The sequence below is a fragment of the Lates calcarifer genome, linkage group LG13, assembly GCF_001640805.2.
Source record: "Lates calcarifer isolate ASB-BC8 linkage group LG13, TLL_Latcal_v3, whole genome shotgun sequence".
In the NCBI taxonomy this organism is placed as follows: Eukaryota; Metazoa; Chordata; class Actinopteri; family Centropomidae; genus Lates; species Lates calcarifer.
In genome coordinates, this window is record NC_066845.1 from 2853534 (window position 1) to 2871509 (window position 17976).

General features: G+C 39.1%; 1 protein-coding gene across 1 annotated transcript in view; it reads right to left on the minus strand.

Moving 5' to 3' along the window:
• si:dkey-215k6.1 (transmembrane protein 132C) overlaps positions 1 to 17976 on the minus strand; it is a 225629-nt gene that overhangs the window by 30188 nt on the left and 177465 nt on the right. The window contains 1 exon segment of the mRNA XM_018671676.2: positions 11193 to 11336. Within this exon segment, the coding sequence (XP_018527192.2) occupies positions 11193 to 11336 (144 nt within the window).

A 17976-nucleotide genomic window follows, 5' to 3' on the forward strand; every position in this document is an offset into this window, starting at 1 on the left:
ACTGTTGAGGCATCTGATCAGGATGCCTCCTGGACTGCCTCCTCCCCGTGGAGCTATTCTGGGTACGTCCAACTGGGAGGAGACCCTGGGGCAGACCCAGAACATGCCGGAGAGATTATACATCCCAACCAGCGTGAGGCGGACTAAGGATCCCCCAGGAGGAGCTAGAGGACATGGCTGGGGAAAAAAGGACATCTGGGCTGCTTTGCTTTTCCTGTAACCTCAAACTGAACTGGATAAGTGGCTAACAGTATCAATGGATGGATGTTTTACTGCACAAAAGGAGGAAGGAACACAATCCAGCATATAATCCTAATACTTCTTTCGTGTAAAGTTGACATTTTATTGATAATATAATATTGAAGAGTGACAAATGTAGCATCTTGAAATAAATACCACATTTGTGTTTCATGATGTGTGGCCTCATGTCCCATTTTATTATTCATGCATATAAATAATCTATCTTCTTCATTCAGAGTGTCTCTTCCTTTTTCTAGTCCTTTTTTTTTTTTTTTTTTTTGCTCTTTCACAGTTTTTCATCATCTCACACTCTGTCTCTCTCTCTCACCTGTCAGGTTTAGTTATAACTTGTACACCTCCTTTGTCACTGTATGTGTGTGTGTGTGTGTGTGTGTGTGTGTGTGTAAATGTATGTATGAGCACAAACAAATGTGATGACATGTAAGCCAGTTGCAGATGTTTCACAAAGCTGGTGGGACAGAGGAATCAAAGACACACACACACACACACACAGACAGACACACAGACACAACACAGTGTATAAAATACTAGCTATAAGTAAATTTGTAAAAGTTAGCATTTAAGCTGTGGGTATATAAGAAAACAGGCCTTTTTAAAAGTAGATACTAGGCAATAGATTTCTACATCGATTCCAATTGTTTTTTTCTTTTAGTATTTATTCACTTGGAAAATATATCTAGTGATGCTCCAGGAAATGTAAAGTGTCACTGGTGCTTCCCATAGACGTTCACAGCAGCATGGCTCTAAAAGCAGTTAAACCCTTGGGCTTTTACCCAGTTTTACCGAACAGAATTAACCACCAAAGTTTTAGCATTACACATGTAGAAATATGTAACATCCAGTTTTTCAGATAGGCTTTGAATAAGTCATGGTGTTCCACTGGATCTGTATTGTATTGTCACCAATATGTAAAGGGTCAGTTTAATTTGCTATGTGGTGAAAGTCTGACAGCATCCACTTACAGCAGAGGTCTGCAACCCAACCACAGTGTGACAGGAGCTGACAGGCTTGATACACTCTGGATGTGTTCAGGCACATTTTTGTGTGCATTCTGGGGGTTCTGGTTTGGACAGGAAATATGATCTCTGAAGTGCTGCCAATTTCTGTAGATGGTATGTGTTTCAGTGTTAAAATATTGGCTTTGGGCTTTGGCCCAGGTCTGAGCTGGAAAAAAAAAAAAAAAAGTCTGGAGTTTGGTACAGACTGGTTTGAGCCAGGCTGGAATGACTTCAGTTGAGACTAGTGAGGTTAAAAGTAAAGGTGTTAATTCAAAACAGAATCTTTAAATTATATATTTTTGGCCACAAATATGGTGATTACCATCAATATATGCTAAAAGTAATCGAGATTGAGAGGAGTAAATCGCGTTTTTTAGCAGGTTTAATTACATTTAAGGAACAGTCTGTGAGAAAGCCAGCCACGGCCAGTCTGTTGTCTGTCATGTTTCTGTCATCAACCTGTGAACCATGATGCAGATATGCACACACAAAATAATAATACACCTGAAAAGTTGCCACACATATCTTGGAGAGACAGTAGAGAGAAAATATTCTTTACCAATAACACTCTATCATTACAAAGACAGGTCACGCACAGGGCAGGACAAACTCACACACATCTGAAGGACCGCTAGCAGCGGTGCTGTCTGTGGTGTCTGAACCCTCCATGTGTGCCAGTGATGAGGTGTTAATGCACTGAACAACATGGATCCCTGAGGAAACGCAAAATGGAGGCATGGCAACAGCTGCCAAAATGTCAGGGTGAGAGAGAAAGAGTGGAGGTGGAGGCCTATGAGGAAGGAGGAAGACTGAGACTGAAGAGAGGAGAGAGAGTTTGTTTAAGTGATTTTCGTGTTTTGTTTTGTTTGCTTGTTTATTGGTAGTCAAACCATCTTCTTGGCCTTCTGACCCTCATCAAGTGATGAATCATGGCAAGTATGTGTGTTTGTGTTGAGAAACAGTGTTTGGAGGTGTAACACATGGCACCACCCTACTTAAGTTATCAATATGTGGATGTCTGTGTGTTTATGTGATTGCTGCTGTGTATTTTAGCATGGTAATTAGCAGCTAATTAGTTATTGATTGAAGCCAGTATATTTTATGGAGGTGAGAGGACAGAGTGTGACATGGGGCACAGCATAACACCTCAGCCATAATTCACCCTTCTGCTGCACACACACACGCGCGCGCGCACACACACACACACACACACACACACACACACACGCGTATAAAGTATTTACAATGCCCCTTACTTCTCCCCCTCCCCCTAATATTTCACTCTCTCTTTCACTCATGTCTCACTCTCACTTTATTTCTCTCTACACTAGTTACTACACATGGAATAACATTTTTTTTTGAAAAACAGTCCCCCACTGCAAACAGAACAGGCCAATGCTGCCTTTCTTCCAACTGAAGCTCTTCTATCAGCAAACCTGATCACGTATCTGTTTGAGTGCTGACTGACAGAGTTCTTACTTGCCTACTATATATACAGTCAGGGTACCCAACAGAGCTTTTGGAAGAGGCTAAGGTTCCACTTAGGAGTAATTTTGGAAAGAAACTGACATAATGAATACTGCAGTTTTAAGGGAAAAGCTGCTTTCATAGAATCTGTTTTATGGGACAATGTCTTTGCATACAAATACTCGTTTTACATAAGAATGACTGCAGGGATTACAGAACAGATTTGGAAGCCAACTTTTAGTGAGGTTTTCTTGCATCTGATTTACTATATTACACAAAAGCATATCACTGCTTGGATGAATACTCTTTGTTTTGACCATATACACATAAAAAACATAAGTAGAAGCGCTGACATACATGGAGTGGACTATTCAAGAGTTGACAACACAGACAATATTGGGAATTTGTGACATTTGCGTGATAAAAGATCTGATACATTACTCAGAAGTGGCTTGGTAGTTAGATCAACTTTTTGTTGCAGGCGAACATATGCAGACAAAAATGATCAAAAAAAAAAAAAAAACATGTTATTAAACTGAGCTCTAAATGATTCAATTTTGTGAAATTCTATTAGAAAACCAGTTGTGATGCAAGATGAGCATGAGAAAGGTCTGAAGGAAGATTTCTGCACTCTTACTGTGGAGCTGAAGCATTTCTCTTTTTATAAAGCCTCAAGTGAAACACTTATTTCCTGTAAATTCTTCTGTTGAACATTTTTTGGGGGTGGTACTGGGGAACATTCAGGGCTTTGCTGATTCAACAACAAAATCTCTTTCTGTGCCATAAGAACTGAATCACTGGAGGTCTAAAATATAGTTTTAGACCCCCTCAAGGTCGAAGCTCCCATAGATATACGTCTTTGGGTGCTGCTAATGGTCTGGTCTGATGTTGTGCACTTCAAATCACTGGCTATTTCCTAAGCCTGTTACTGCTAAATGGAAAACTGTGTGAGTTTAGGTGTGCGTATGTGTGAGTGTGTATGTTTGTGACCTCTGCCTTTAATCCACTTTACCCTTCATTTCCTTTCTAGGCTCTCAAATGACCCAGGGCACCTGGCACCTTCCTGCTACTCTTCTCCTCTACCCCATCCTCTTTTTTATTCTTTTTGTCACTTCTTTTTCTTTTTCTTCATTCTCCCCTTATCATTATAATCATTAAGTGAACTGCTAACCCTGAACTTTATCTTTGCATTATGTTACTTTTAACCAAAAAGTTTTAAATTGATGGCATACTGTGTGTCACAGCAACCAAATATGTTCTTCCCTTCCGAGAAAATAGATATGTAGCAGTCAGGAATGCAACTGTTGACACAATACTAGATTTTGACATCAATGTGAACGTGTAGTCATGCTTGTACGGAAATTTTATTACATCTTCTCCATCCAGAGGGAGGTCAGACAGCAGATTTAGCAGCACCTAAAGACCTGGTAGTGAGTCAGTGTCTTGGTGCAGACCACCATTCAGGGTGAAACTTTTAATTAATACAACCTGTCTTTAGATATTTAATATTATTTGTATTGTTTAAATTCCACAATTATGTTTTAACTGTGTCCTGGAGTAATCAGTGGACTTTTGATGAAGGAAAACTTTGATTGAGTTGATTTGAAGTTGATTTGTAAAAAGCAATTAAATACACCACTTAGTTGACTTAATGCCATGATTGCATTTTGTTTTGCTTTGTGACCCCAGTGCCAGTGCCCCAGTGCTGATGCTTTGCATTACTCACAGAATTACAAAGGACAACTGAGTTCCAACTTGAAGATGAAAAATAAATAACCCCAGGTGACTGTAATTATCATTTATTCATATCCAATCATAAGATTAAAAGATGGTGAATAGATGGCCTTCTTAAACAAAGAAATATTTCATTTTTGCTGTTGCCAGAAGAGAATGCTTACTTATTGGCTGAGTGTGTGCTTCAAAACAAAATGTATGGATATACACCTGGCAAGGAGGTTTAAACATTCAAGATATGATTAAGTTTTGAATTAGTTTTATCTGATTTAATCAGCAACCAGACTGCAGTTCCAAACCTTTAATGCTGTGGTGAAGCACTAAGAAACAATTTATTTGCCAGGAGCAATAAATGTAAAGGAAATTGTCCTTGTGACTTTGATGCATGTACAGAGTCCCATAGCGACCTATGGTGAGGTACAGAATGGGAATCATAATCAATTGACTTCAGATTCAGTGCAAGAGGACAGAACATTAAATATTATTACCAAACATACAGTATATTATGTACTGCATACAATGTTATATCAAATGCTGGCAATAAAAGGCTGCAGTTAGAGAGAGGGATAAAGAAACACTGACAATGTACTGGACCAACACACAAAGATATAATTGCTCTGAGGAAGACTACATCAGTCTTGATTAGTTGCATTCAGCTCCTAAGGCTTTTAATGATTTTAAGAGTCATCTTGATGTTATGAATAGTGTGTCACAGAGCAAGCAACACTCGGGCAGTAACTGGAAATGACAGTAATAGTAGTATTGTTGAACCCAGAGGGAAATGAGGGATGTGGTGTCACAAAAACCTGCTTATCTTTTTTTCTTCTTTAACTAAATTTGATATGACACCTGTGCTGACTAAGACACGAATGATTACTTTGAATGCATATAGTTCAAAATCCAGCAAAAGAGAGAAAAAATGTGCTTTATCAGCACTGATGATAGCCTGATACGTTTTCTTAAAGGTTCTCTTTTGCTTAACTCTACATTTTATGCAGCTTGTCAAATTAAAGGAACATTAACTTGCTGTCTCAGCTTGTAAATCCTTTTTCATTCCTGTTGTCACCTGCACAGTGTGACTGTACTCTCAGCCTTTTCTTCTGTACACTGACAAATACCTAAACACATAGTGAGGACCTTGTACTGACTCACATTAATATCCAAGGGACTTGACCTAACCTTACCCATAACTGTTGAGATTACTTTGTCTTGATATAAACATAACACTGACTCTAACCAAAGAGTGAATGTGTAAACATCTTGTGGGGTCTAGGTCTGTCCTCAGCTGTGGAAGAGAATTGTGAAGTGGGATGAACTATGGGCTCCAGAATTGAAAGTTTTGTTACTTTTTTTCATACACAGTGTTTTGTGACTCACAGTTGGAACACTTTTATAACTTGTATGGATAACTACGACTCCCAAGGTGCATTTTAGTCAGTGGAAGCTAAAGATTACAGGTGGTGAAAAAATAAATTTAACAATGAGCAGCGTGCGTGAATTCATTTTTCGATTCTGGGTCAAATTTAAATGAATTCAGCAGTGATAGGTGATATATTTTGTTCACAACTGCAACAACATTTTGAATTCACTACTTACCAAAGCGTAATAAAGTACACATACAAATGAACAAAAAGAGAGATTCACAAACGTGTTGATCAATTGATTCATTCAGATATTCCACCCCCTGGTGGCTCTTCTCTCTCCTCTCACCTGTCCCCTCCATCACCTACTCTACACCCTGTTTTATATTCAAGTGCAGTGACAGCATGTAGGCTCTCCTTCTTAAAAAGAAAATTGTCCTTTGTGTTTTAAATGTGATGTGCTCGACCACCTCCATCGACAAGAATAGCTTTATGACCTTCAGAAACTGGCATCCAGGTGACTGATGACTGCTTACCCCAAACTATGATGAAGCACTTTCTTTAAGCATGGTTCCACCTATGTACAAAAACTGTGAGACTTCATTTAGGTCCAAACTTTAACCCATCTGAAGCCACGAAAAAACAAACTGTAACCCACAGGAAGGAGGAGTACAGAGTGGTGGGTAAATGAGAGCTGCAACAGTTAGTTAGTTAGTTACACTGAAGCGCCGAAGCGTCCCTAAGCCCAGCACTGAGAACAACCTGTTAATTACACTGTAATTTGTTTTAAGTAGGAGTGTTAACTAAAGACAGAGAATATAAAAGTGAAGTAAAATGCCACTTGTGTTTCCAATGTGGAGGATACTTTTTTGAATTTTACATCAAATATCCTTTTAGGTCCCGACAAAGATATACTGTTAGCATGAACACATGGTTCCAAGGACAGCGGTGTGTGTGTGTGTGTGTGTGTGTGTGTGAGTGTGAGTGTGAGTGTGTGCATGTACGCATACATGTGGGATCACGTACGCGCATGCCAAACTCTGCGGCTGGTTCATTAAATGGCACACAGATCAATTCTTAATCTGCTTTGTATCGGTCCTAACACATGCAGAAACAACCCCCCAACCCCCACCCACCCACACACACACTCTAAACCTCCCTCAAACATGCATTCAAATACACATCCACCCACACACATATACACCGTCCTTCCATCACTTCCAAGCCTTTTTGTCTTCCTCTTTGTCAAATTCAATTACAGACGACATCACTAAGGGGATCTCCACACGAACCAATTACCGTTCAAACCTCTTGGGTGTATGTGTGTGTGTATGTGTGTGTGAACAGTAATGTGAATGATATGATAGTAAGTGTCCAGTGTGGAGGAGAAACAGGACAACAGCATGCACTGTTTTTCTATTTATGTATGTACATTATGACATTGCCCATGAATGGATGTTGTGTGTTCATGTATGTGTGATCAACATGCCCTGCCTCTTTTTTTTTTTTTTTTTTCAGGTGGAATGACAACTATCCCTGTCAGATTTTAAGCTAGCTAGCTGGCTAATTACACCAATATTAGCTACATGACTTGGTTGAAAGCTCTTTCTCCGACTGACTTGTCAATATTTCCAGCTTGGTACTTGATGGCTTAGCGGACAGTCAGTTGTTCCTTCTCAGGGATCAAGGTGTTAAGGTGTTGGGATATTGTCTTGTGACAAGTTTATTTGCTTTCATAAGTTGTCGGAAACCTTGCTCTCAAAATCTCCGTCTATTTATGTCTTTCCTCTTCCTCTCCTGTCTTTTTCCACCTTGCTTTTACTTCCTGTCTGTCCTCTCTTACTTTCTATGTTGCTCCTTTCCTCTCCTCTCCTCATCGATCCATCTGTCATCTCTTCATCCCATCTTTCCCCCTCTCACCTCCTTTCTTTGTCAGAGGAAGGCTTGCGTGAGGTCAGGATAATGGCACTAATTTGTGTGTATGTGTGCGCTTGTCCCCTATCTGTCCCCTACTAGCTCTGACACCGCTGACCTACACATACTGCTGTGTCAACAACAGCAACACATACACATACCCACATCACAAATGACAGCATCTCAAGGGAACTTAATAAGATAGTTTACACTGACATAGGATGAGGAGATGGGGAGGGAGAAGAAGAGAGAAGAGAGAAGTTATTATCTATGTAGTACATCACTGCTGCTTATGATGTTGTCAAGGATAAATGGGCTAAACTGAACAACAAGAACTGCATCAGTGAAATCTACAGCTGTACTGCAGCCAGTGACAGGTTAAGCCAGTCATTTTCATCCATACTTTCATTAGCAGGCCAGGGAAAAGTGCTCTGCAATTCCCCCTGCAAACATTTATCCACCATGAGTAATTAAACAAAAGGTTGGTTAATGGAATGCAATGTGAAACCAAATGAGAACTATAATCTTCCTCACACTATTCATACAAGTCCTCAGAATATTGCCTGTAACTTCCAGCAGCTAAAACAGAAAAACATTTCCCCCCTCACAAGTTTAATCTTTCATTCTTACAGGTGCAGTAGCTCAGTAAACTTGCAGTAAAAGGTGAATCTGACAGTTAAAACAATTGTGAAGGAAACTGCAGTCATTCCTTGATTTATTCAGTAATCTTTGCTGGTTTAATGCTGTTCATTTTTGCAGGGGGCCTGCAAAAATGAACAGTAAAAGCTGTTACAGAGGTGAATGTCTCATGAATTCTTGGTGTGGCCACGATCACAGTATTAGGTTGCTCTGTTCGGACATGACTTGGAAGACAAATGGACGTTCAGGGGCTGCCATGTTCAACAGCTGAATAGGAGGAGTTTGGGGTGAATGTTCAACCAAACAACTAAGATCTGGATTGTACAGTCAGAAAGTGATCACATTACAAAGTTATGTCTACTGTGATCTGGACCGTCGATAAAAACCACTGTCGTGATGTAAATAATTATATTACTGTTACTTTTAATCCTGAACATGTTTTTACACTGTTCATCTGAATGGACATTTTTTGTGCTTGAGATATGGTAGTAGTTTAGGTCTACAAACCCTGGCAAAAGAGACACATCTTGTATGAAGCCTGTGAGGAACTGTCGCCTTAAAGCCACAGCTCAGGGCATGATTGTCCTGTGTGTGTGATGTGCAGGCTCTCTGGATTGTACTTTACAGCTGTCATAGTGACTCACTGACAGCTACAGCTACCTGGAGTTGTGCCCCATGGGTGCCATTGTCAGACAGCTATCTGTGTTAAACCTGTGTGTGTGTGTGTGTGTGTGTGTGTGTGTGCACTTGCTTATGTGTGTGAGAGGGACTATAGTATGTGTGAGATCAGATGTCAACAACAGGTTACACTCAACTCAACACTCATCACATAGTACACAATGTTTTCCAAACAAACAAACACATTCAGCACAAAGGAGGGCTTAAGGTTGCTAAACAGCTTATCCATATGCAGTGCTGAGTTTATAGAGTCCCCTCTGTGCTGTGTTATACCAAGGCCTGTCATAGAAACAATGTGCTGTCCTAAAATCTATATAAATTGGTTGATTTTGCTTTTCCCATATGACACTATCTGGCAAGGAAATGTGTCTTCATTTGATGGATGCTGCTGTTCAAAGCCCCTTTTCTAAGTGAGAGGAGCTGATTGCCTTGCTTTACCCAAACTTTTCAGCGTATATGTCAATAATATACTGCGTAAGTAGATTTATGGGGTGTAGATTCTTTTCTTAAACCTAAACCCCTGGGTTTAAGTTTCAGTGATAAAACACATAGACCCTGCTGACTCTCCAGCTGAACATGTTTCAACCTGAATGAAAATTTGGCACTTATCACAAAGATGTATTATTTCCTTGTAATGTACAGGAGCATGCACATACACACACAAGCAAGCAAGCAACCTTTTCCTACACCCATTCACTCACTTTCCTTTCCATACATGGAGACAAACACACACACACACACACACACACACACACACACACACAGCAACACACAACATTACATCTATCTGAATTAGTTCCTTCCATTTTCGCTGTGTTGTTATTGATTGTACTTAAACAGCACCACTCCTGTTGGCTTGTACCAGGAAATTGGCTTCATATTGAAACTGTCACAGCAAGGGTGCGTTTCATTTTAGGCCCTGAGGGCGCAGGAAACGTAGCACAAGAGGAATCAATCTTCAGTCCCTGGCATCAGCTTGTTTCTGTAAAGGTATTTTTTCAAAGGTATTGCTGCTTTATTAATTAGTACAGTAGTTGTGTTGTTATTTTATGTGGCGGAGTGGTTTTAGCACTTGAGCCTGTCCTTCCACTAGGTTACAAAAGTGTCAGTGAACACCTTTCCTGTTTAAGGGTCCTTCAGAGAGACACTGGAACCTGGCCAGTTCCATCTATGGCAGCTGCTCTAGCTGACCCTGACCTCTGACCTTCTTGTGGAGGGGTATGGAGTTATCTTGAAGATATCTAGATGTAGCTGTAGTTCAGTATTCATTCATTCATTCATTCATTCATTCATTCATTCATCTATACCGCTTATCCATTAGGGTCATGGTGGGGCTGGAGTCTATCCCACCTGACATTGGGTGAGAGGCAGGGTACACCCTGGAAAGATAATCTGAGGAGTTCTTCTAATGGATACATCTGTTTAACCAGCATGCTTTCATGTCATTTTTTTGAGGCTGCTTTACTTTACCAAAATACTAAAACAAACATAGAACAAATGCATATTACTTTTTATAACCAAGTGTGAAGTTCCCCTTATATCAGCAATTCTGAATCATTTTCATGTGACATTCAGCAAAACATTAAGTGAGATTAAAAAAAGCCTGCCCACTGTGATAAGTGTCTTATTATGCTCTGGTGCACAAAGTGAATTAGAGACCAACACAAATCCTCAGGGATTTTAAATTACAATGATGACTCAAGATGGATTCTTGCTGTGTAAAATACCCCCCATTTTTTCCTCCTTGTATTATTGTGACTTCCTCCCTCTTCTTTAAATGTTGTCTTTATCTCTCAAGCTCTTCAGGAATGATTTCTTAATCCATATTTCACATACCTGGCAGACCATGACTTCAAATATTTTATAAATCGCCTGAGCCCATTTCTACTTTGGCACATGTTCAATCACAAAGCAAAAATATCAAGTGGTTTACTAATTACAGCTTTACCGTCCTCCACCAAAATGCACTACAGGCAGCAAATACAGACCAATAAAAAATCATCTCAAGTTGAACCATGTAGTGTATTTTCTGGAGTTAAAAAGCTGACCCCCAAACTCTGATTACACTGTGTGAAAGAATAGTACATTATTAATCACTTCATAATTCCCTTACATGTGTCTTTCCGTGTGCAACACATACCTTGACCACATCCACATCTGTTGAGGTGCAGGTGACTGAGTCATCCACTTCCCTCACCTGCCCATCAGTTTCCACGGTAACTAGTTTGATGGGAACAGCTATGCGTCGACCTGTAAGAATTGCTGTGTTCACCACTTCTGTGTCCTACAGAGAAAATTAAAAAGAAAAAAGTTCATTAAAAACCCTCTGTTCTGTTTGCACTATATTAAACCAAATTATTATACTATGCTTTGACATTGACAGCCCTATTAAATTTTTTAATGCTGAAATCAGCTGGTGGTTGGTTTATGAAGGGATAAAAGAAGGAAACAGGATTTAGATATAATATTTCCAGCAAGAGACTCATGTCATGTGACACATTATTACTATTTTGTTTGATTGTGATTCACCACTTTCTTTGCTATCTTCACTTCACTTATTTGAGCCACAGAACACTTTTTATTGTTTCTATTGAGATGACATGCAGTTGATATGTCTTAAACATGACTTTTAGCCCCTGTGATTCCGTTTGAGCTTCAGCATATTTTTACCCAGAGTGCATGAAAAGGAAGAAATGATAGTAAAAGGAGAGACAGGAATAAACAAGTAACAGAGACCAGGGGAGAGTTTTAAAGGAAGAGAGAGAGGAAAAAAGAGGTGATTATAAACCTCACGATTATTGTAATCAGCATGATTACATTTGATTAGATCCTTCCAACAAAAACAGCGCAAACAAACCAGCATGCACACACACACACCTCAGAGTGCTGTGTGCCAGCGTCAATCTTGATTATTTGGCATTGAGTTTCCAAAGGGGCATTTATCACTGCCAATACACACACAGGCCTGATTGCAGGGTGTTTTGCTCACCCCACTGTTTCTGGATGGAAACTCTGTGTGTGTGTTTGTGTGTTTGTGTTTGAGTGTGTGTTCGTGCGTGCTATTTGACTCTACAGTGGAATTCAGCTGAGTATACAGGGTGCCAACAGAGATGATGAAGAAGAGATAAAGAATTAATGCATTGTATTATATAAAGCACATATTTCACTGTGTGTGTCCAGACAGTTTGCATTGAAATGGTTTCAATCCAAAATACTGTGTGCCTTGGGTATACAAGAATGTGTGTCTGTATGTGAGTTCTTGTACCTCTGGTCTTGGTGAGGACAAATTTTACATCTTCAGAATTAGGACATTTTTAGAAAGGTTTAAATCCTAATTTGCCTAAGCCTCACATCTTTAGACGTCCTGTGTTTGAAAGGATCAGGCGATGTTTCAGGGTTAGAATTAGGTTTAGGTTAGTCCAGTGGTTCAGACAAAAGTACAAATGTATGTATCAGAAATACCTCTGTATCTATGATGTAAACTGACGTTGCATATCATTGCAACAGTAACTGTGAGAATGTCAGCAAGGACACACATATGCAAATGCAATAAAATAGAGAGCCAATGTGAAAACTCATGAGCGTGATATCACTTGTATGTTGTATCTAAAAATACATGATGCTTTGACATTCACAGATAAAATATATGTACTGTATGTAAAAACCCTAAATAAAGATGCATAAACAGGAAAGGACAGAAAGAAAGCACACACATGCACACACACACACACACACACACACACACACACAAGAACATGCAAAACAAATTAAAGTATAAAAAGCACATCAGGGTACAGACATGTACACACCCACAAATAGCACAAATACATCTAACAAGACAGGACCTCTGATGCAGACACACTCAACACACACACACACACACACTCAAGAGTTTAAGCACATGTGACCAGTGACAAGTTGCCTAATACCCTATCCTTCTCTGGCACACATGGCTATGTGACCTTTACTTAATGAGATCTTTCTCTTTCTTTCTCTCTCTCTCACTGTGTGTCTCTTACATACACATACACACACACACACTCTCTCTCTTAATCTGTAATTCTCTTAGTTTTCCCTCTCCTTCTTACACTCTGCTCAGCCTTGCCTGAAATCAGAAATAGATATTATAGATATGTAACATGACAGAAGACAGTTAAGCAGGTTGAAGGTGAGAAACAGGTGAGGAGGAGAAGGAGGAAAAGTGGGGACAAACAGGATTAAAAGCATGGAAAAGATGAAAGGAGTGCAGGAGAGGAAGATGAAGGGCACAAAGAAAGCACACGTGCAGAGAAAAAAATATCATTTTAACGAGAAGATTTCCCTTCCGCCTTGAGGGGAGGAGAGCAGATGGGGGGATTAAAAATCAAGGAGGACGAAGAGAAAGATGATAAGATATAAAGACGAGATATGTTTTTCTATGTGTTTGTGTTAGTATATAGTCTATATGTATATGTTAAAATGTATGTGTGTAGATCCTGTGGCAATAATCTCTTGGAAGCCGTAGAGGTGCCACAGATAACATCATGTTTACATCTCCGCTATCTTCACCACCAGCGGAAAAAAACAGAGAAAACATCCCCACCACAATGCAAGTGAGATACAACACAACAGACGTCTTCCATTAAAAATAAAATACACATTGTTGTCATTGACACAACTTTTGTACATTGCACATCCTCGTGTGGTCATTAGCTTTTAGTGTACTGCTGTAACTTATGCTGTATCATGTCTTCGCAGTGTGTTTCTACATCCTGCTGCTGTCATGCTGTCAAAGTTAGATAGCATCAATGGAGGCACACAGGGGGTAGAGGACTTAAACCAAGACCTAACTTTATACAGTAATTATGTACGTAGACTATATGGAGAGAGATCTACCTGCTGTAATAAGCTCAGATGAATAGGTAAAATGCAGGTTGAAAGCATGTTCAAAAAACGCCTTATTGTCTAGTACTTTATTCAATAAGCAGACTATCATATCAAGTGCCTTATTAACCTTAATGTTAATAACAACTTGAGTTTTCCAGTGAATACAAAGATGGGTCCCACACAGCTGAAAAAAAGATATGAATGAGAGACAGAGAGAAGAATAGAGTGAAAAAAAAGACAAAGCAGAACAAAATTAGAGAAATGGAGAAAGTAAGAAAAAAGATAAAAACACAGCAGGAAGAGGAATATTAGAGCAAGAGCAAAGGAGACAGAAAGAGAGACAGAGAGAGAAAAGGAAAGAATTTCATGCCTGTCCAAGGGAATTATTAAGTGGCTTGTCAACAACTGGCTCCCTACTGCCTTCAAAAGCTGCTCCATACTGCACTGAGATAAGCTCAGAGGAAGGGTGGGTGTGAAAGTGTGTATGGCGAGGTCTTGTGAGTCAAGTGTTTGGATGTATGAATGAATGTGTTTTTTTGTGAGTTCATGTAGGGTCCCGCTCACACCTGTGCCTAGGTGCGTGCGTGTGTAAGAAAGATGTGGAAAGAAAGAGAGAGAATAACTGTGCGTGTGCACATATGTATCTGGCATACACTGAATGTGGTTGTGTGTGCATGTTGCAAAGAGAAATTAAGTCTAGGAAACAACATCTTTCTTCAGTGAAGCTTATCCATGTGTGTGTGTGTGTGTGTGCACGCGCGCATGCACGTGAATGTGCCCTCTAAGATGTGTGCGATTTAAAATGAAGCAACTAGAGCGAGACCACCATCACAGGAACATACACACACACAATGTCAAGCTCACATGCACATCCACTGTTGTAAAAGAGTTGACACAGTGAAAAAACTGGAGCCTTTTGCTCTTCTGTACAAATTCAATTCCAACTGTGACTTACAATAAGAGTATGTAAGCAGTTCTCTTTCGGTCGGTCCATCTTTCTTTTTCTCTTTCTCTCCCTCTCTACTGTCTCTCTATCTCTTACTCTCTCTTTCTTGTACACACACAAACACAGGAATCTCTTCCAGCCAAAATGGAAGTACTGCCATCTAATCTCTGGCTATGTTTCTAGTAAATGCACATTGACATTACAGACATTAACACACACGCACACGCATGCACACACACACAAAACATATTTACTCTATCTATTTTTGTGTACATTCCTTACATTGTCAAGACTCTCATTTGGGGGTAATTGCTTGGAACATATATGAGTCTGAGTGTCCTTTTGCTCCTATTGTGACCTCCTCACCATAGTCTGATAATGCTAACACTGTGGCCATGGGCACAAAAATCTTCTTCCGCTTCTATGTGTAATGAATTAAAATCTCTAAATTGTAAGATTTGAGAAGAATTGAGAAAAAAGAAAACCATTCTCTGTGGTCCTTTCTATGAGGAGGTATAGATTATGTTCTCCAGCAAAATGAATTAAAATTCTTTAATTTAGAAGTTTATCAAAATATGGAATGAGTGTAAAGAAGCTGGAATTGGGTCTGTAAAGTTAACAGAGAGAGAATTCACAGTTTGTTTACATATGCACCTGTTAACACGCACTCATAGCATGTTAGGGTATATAGGTGACACTATGTTAAATTAAAAGCAATCCATTTATCAGCCTATGTCCCTTTGGCTGTATTCCACTTCTACCATACACATATGGTATATCGACAGTGTGTGGCAAACAACCCATACACATACACACGCTGTTAAAGTCATGCAACCTCATCTATTGACAAACTAACCAATTAGCTAATTGGGAAAATTGTTAATGGAGTAATAAGTTAACAAATACCCTCCAGTAACAGACAGGGGATTTGATTCAAACCTTGTCCATGTGTCATTATGTAATAGCTGCATTTCTCTGTGTGAACGTGTTTATGTGTTTGTATGCATGCAGAGTAGAAGGCACTGTTGTGAAGTCATGAATGTGTCACCTAAGTGGCATTTTCACCACTGCTGCTGATAGTGGTGTTTCCTATGTTAAATGTGTAACGTTGTTGATCTTTTAAACAACTGCAACCTTTGTTAGTGTGCAATACAATAAGAGCAAGAGGCATCAAGTGAATGGGAGGGAAAGGAAAGATAGAGAAAGAGATAAGAAAATAGTTGGAAGATAAGAGAGTAATAGGTAATGACTGGAAGACAAAGGCAGATTCATTCATCATTAATAGGAACCTTTCACTGTGTCTTGACATAAGCAGAGACGTACAAATGGGCTCCAGGTTATAGTTGGAGGGAGAGGAGAGTAATAGAATGATTTGTTAAGTGTTTGATCAGGGTCAAAGCTGTGAAAGTAGTGTCTTCATCTGTACAATATGTGAGAGACAGAGTCAGAAATATAAAGGGAGAAAGTCCCGCTCTCTATATAAGACTTACACAAAAAGTGTTAGAGGGTGTGAAGAATTTAAAAGAATGTGGCCAGAACAATGGTTTCTTCTCATTAAATTGGTTTTCTTTGGATGCTTGCTTTCTTTTGGATCTTTATCATAGTATGCTGCTTCTGCAATTTTATCTTTTCCACGCTTCTTCTCCCTATGCTCCCTCAACTGTTTCTTACCTTTGACCTGAAAATTTTGCCAGGGTATTTTGATGATTTATGCATCTCTGATTTCAGAAAAGAGAGAAAAGATTGTAAGAAAGAGTAAATACAAGAGAAAATAAAGAAAGAGCATGTCTGAGTAAGAGGGAGAGATGGAAAGAGGTCGAGGGGAAGACAAAAACTCATACTGATAATGAAACACATCTATACATCTGTACTGAGAGGCCACAGCAGAAAGCTAAAAGGAATTACAGGTCATGCATTCATATATGTTATTTATTGCATTATGTATGACATTAATTAAGCAATAAAGTCGGTGAAGATGTGCATGTCTGCAAATCAGATGTTCAGCATGTTACTGCTCCAATTCCCTTGTTACAGCCGGGCTAATACATTAATTGAGGTTGTTTGAAGTTTGGTTATCTTGCTGCACTGATATAAACCTGGTTTATGTACTTTATAAAGTTACTCCAATCCAGCAACATCTACAGATTGCATATACTGTATGTGCAAAGATGTTCACGGTACAACATTGTAGATAACAGTAGTATCAAATAGAATTTTAAAAAGTAAGACTATTACCATTACTGGTGGTAAAGAGAAAAATCTCAGTTGGGTATCAGTTAACTTCCAACAAAAGCAACTACATATGAATAATGCAGGCAAATATGTAACCTTTAGGTGACACACTGAACATTGTGCCAGTCACACTAAACACACACATGAAAGCACATATATTTATCAGAGTTTTCTCAAATTTTTCTCTGTGTCATTCTGTTGTTGCATCTGTCCAACTTGTGTGTGTATGAAGTATTTTCTGTCCGTGTGTGTGTGTGTGTGTATGTCAGGGCTCAGCTGTGAAAAGAAAATTGGTTGTAGGCACTTAGCTGCAATTTACTACAGACCCATTAAACACATCAAGTGTATCACACTTTCTCTTGGTTTGTGAGTGTGTGCGTGTGAGCGTGCGTGTACGTACATGCTTGTGTGTGTGGGTATGTGTGTGCTTGCTTGCATGTACCTGCATGTGTTGCCCTGGACAGTATTTTAGATTTAACTGCCTTAATGTACTGCACATTCTGGCTGTAACAACCCAAGTACTCGCACACACAAAAAGTACACTTGGATAGTTTTAGTTTCCATCCAATTGTTTTAGAGTGAAAACATTTTATGCAAACTTGAAACTGAACCAAAACAAAAACTAGAAAACAATGCACTGACATCAGAGGGGAAAAAAGTCAACTAATAAACCCACTGGACAGAGGATATAAGTTCATTAAAACACTGATTAATTTCAAACAACTTATTACTGTAACAGTTGTTTAGTTAGTTTTTTGTTGTTGCCTTGAGTAATGTTATTTTGATTTAATTATCAAAATTAATTAATTAATTAAATTATCAAAACTTAATTAAAACTGTTGTTGTAATGGTTGGTCTCTACACAAACTAAAAAAAATGG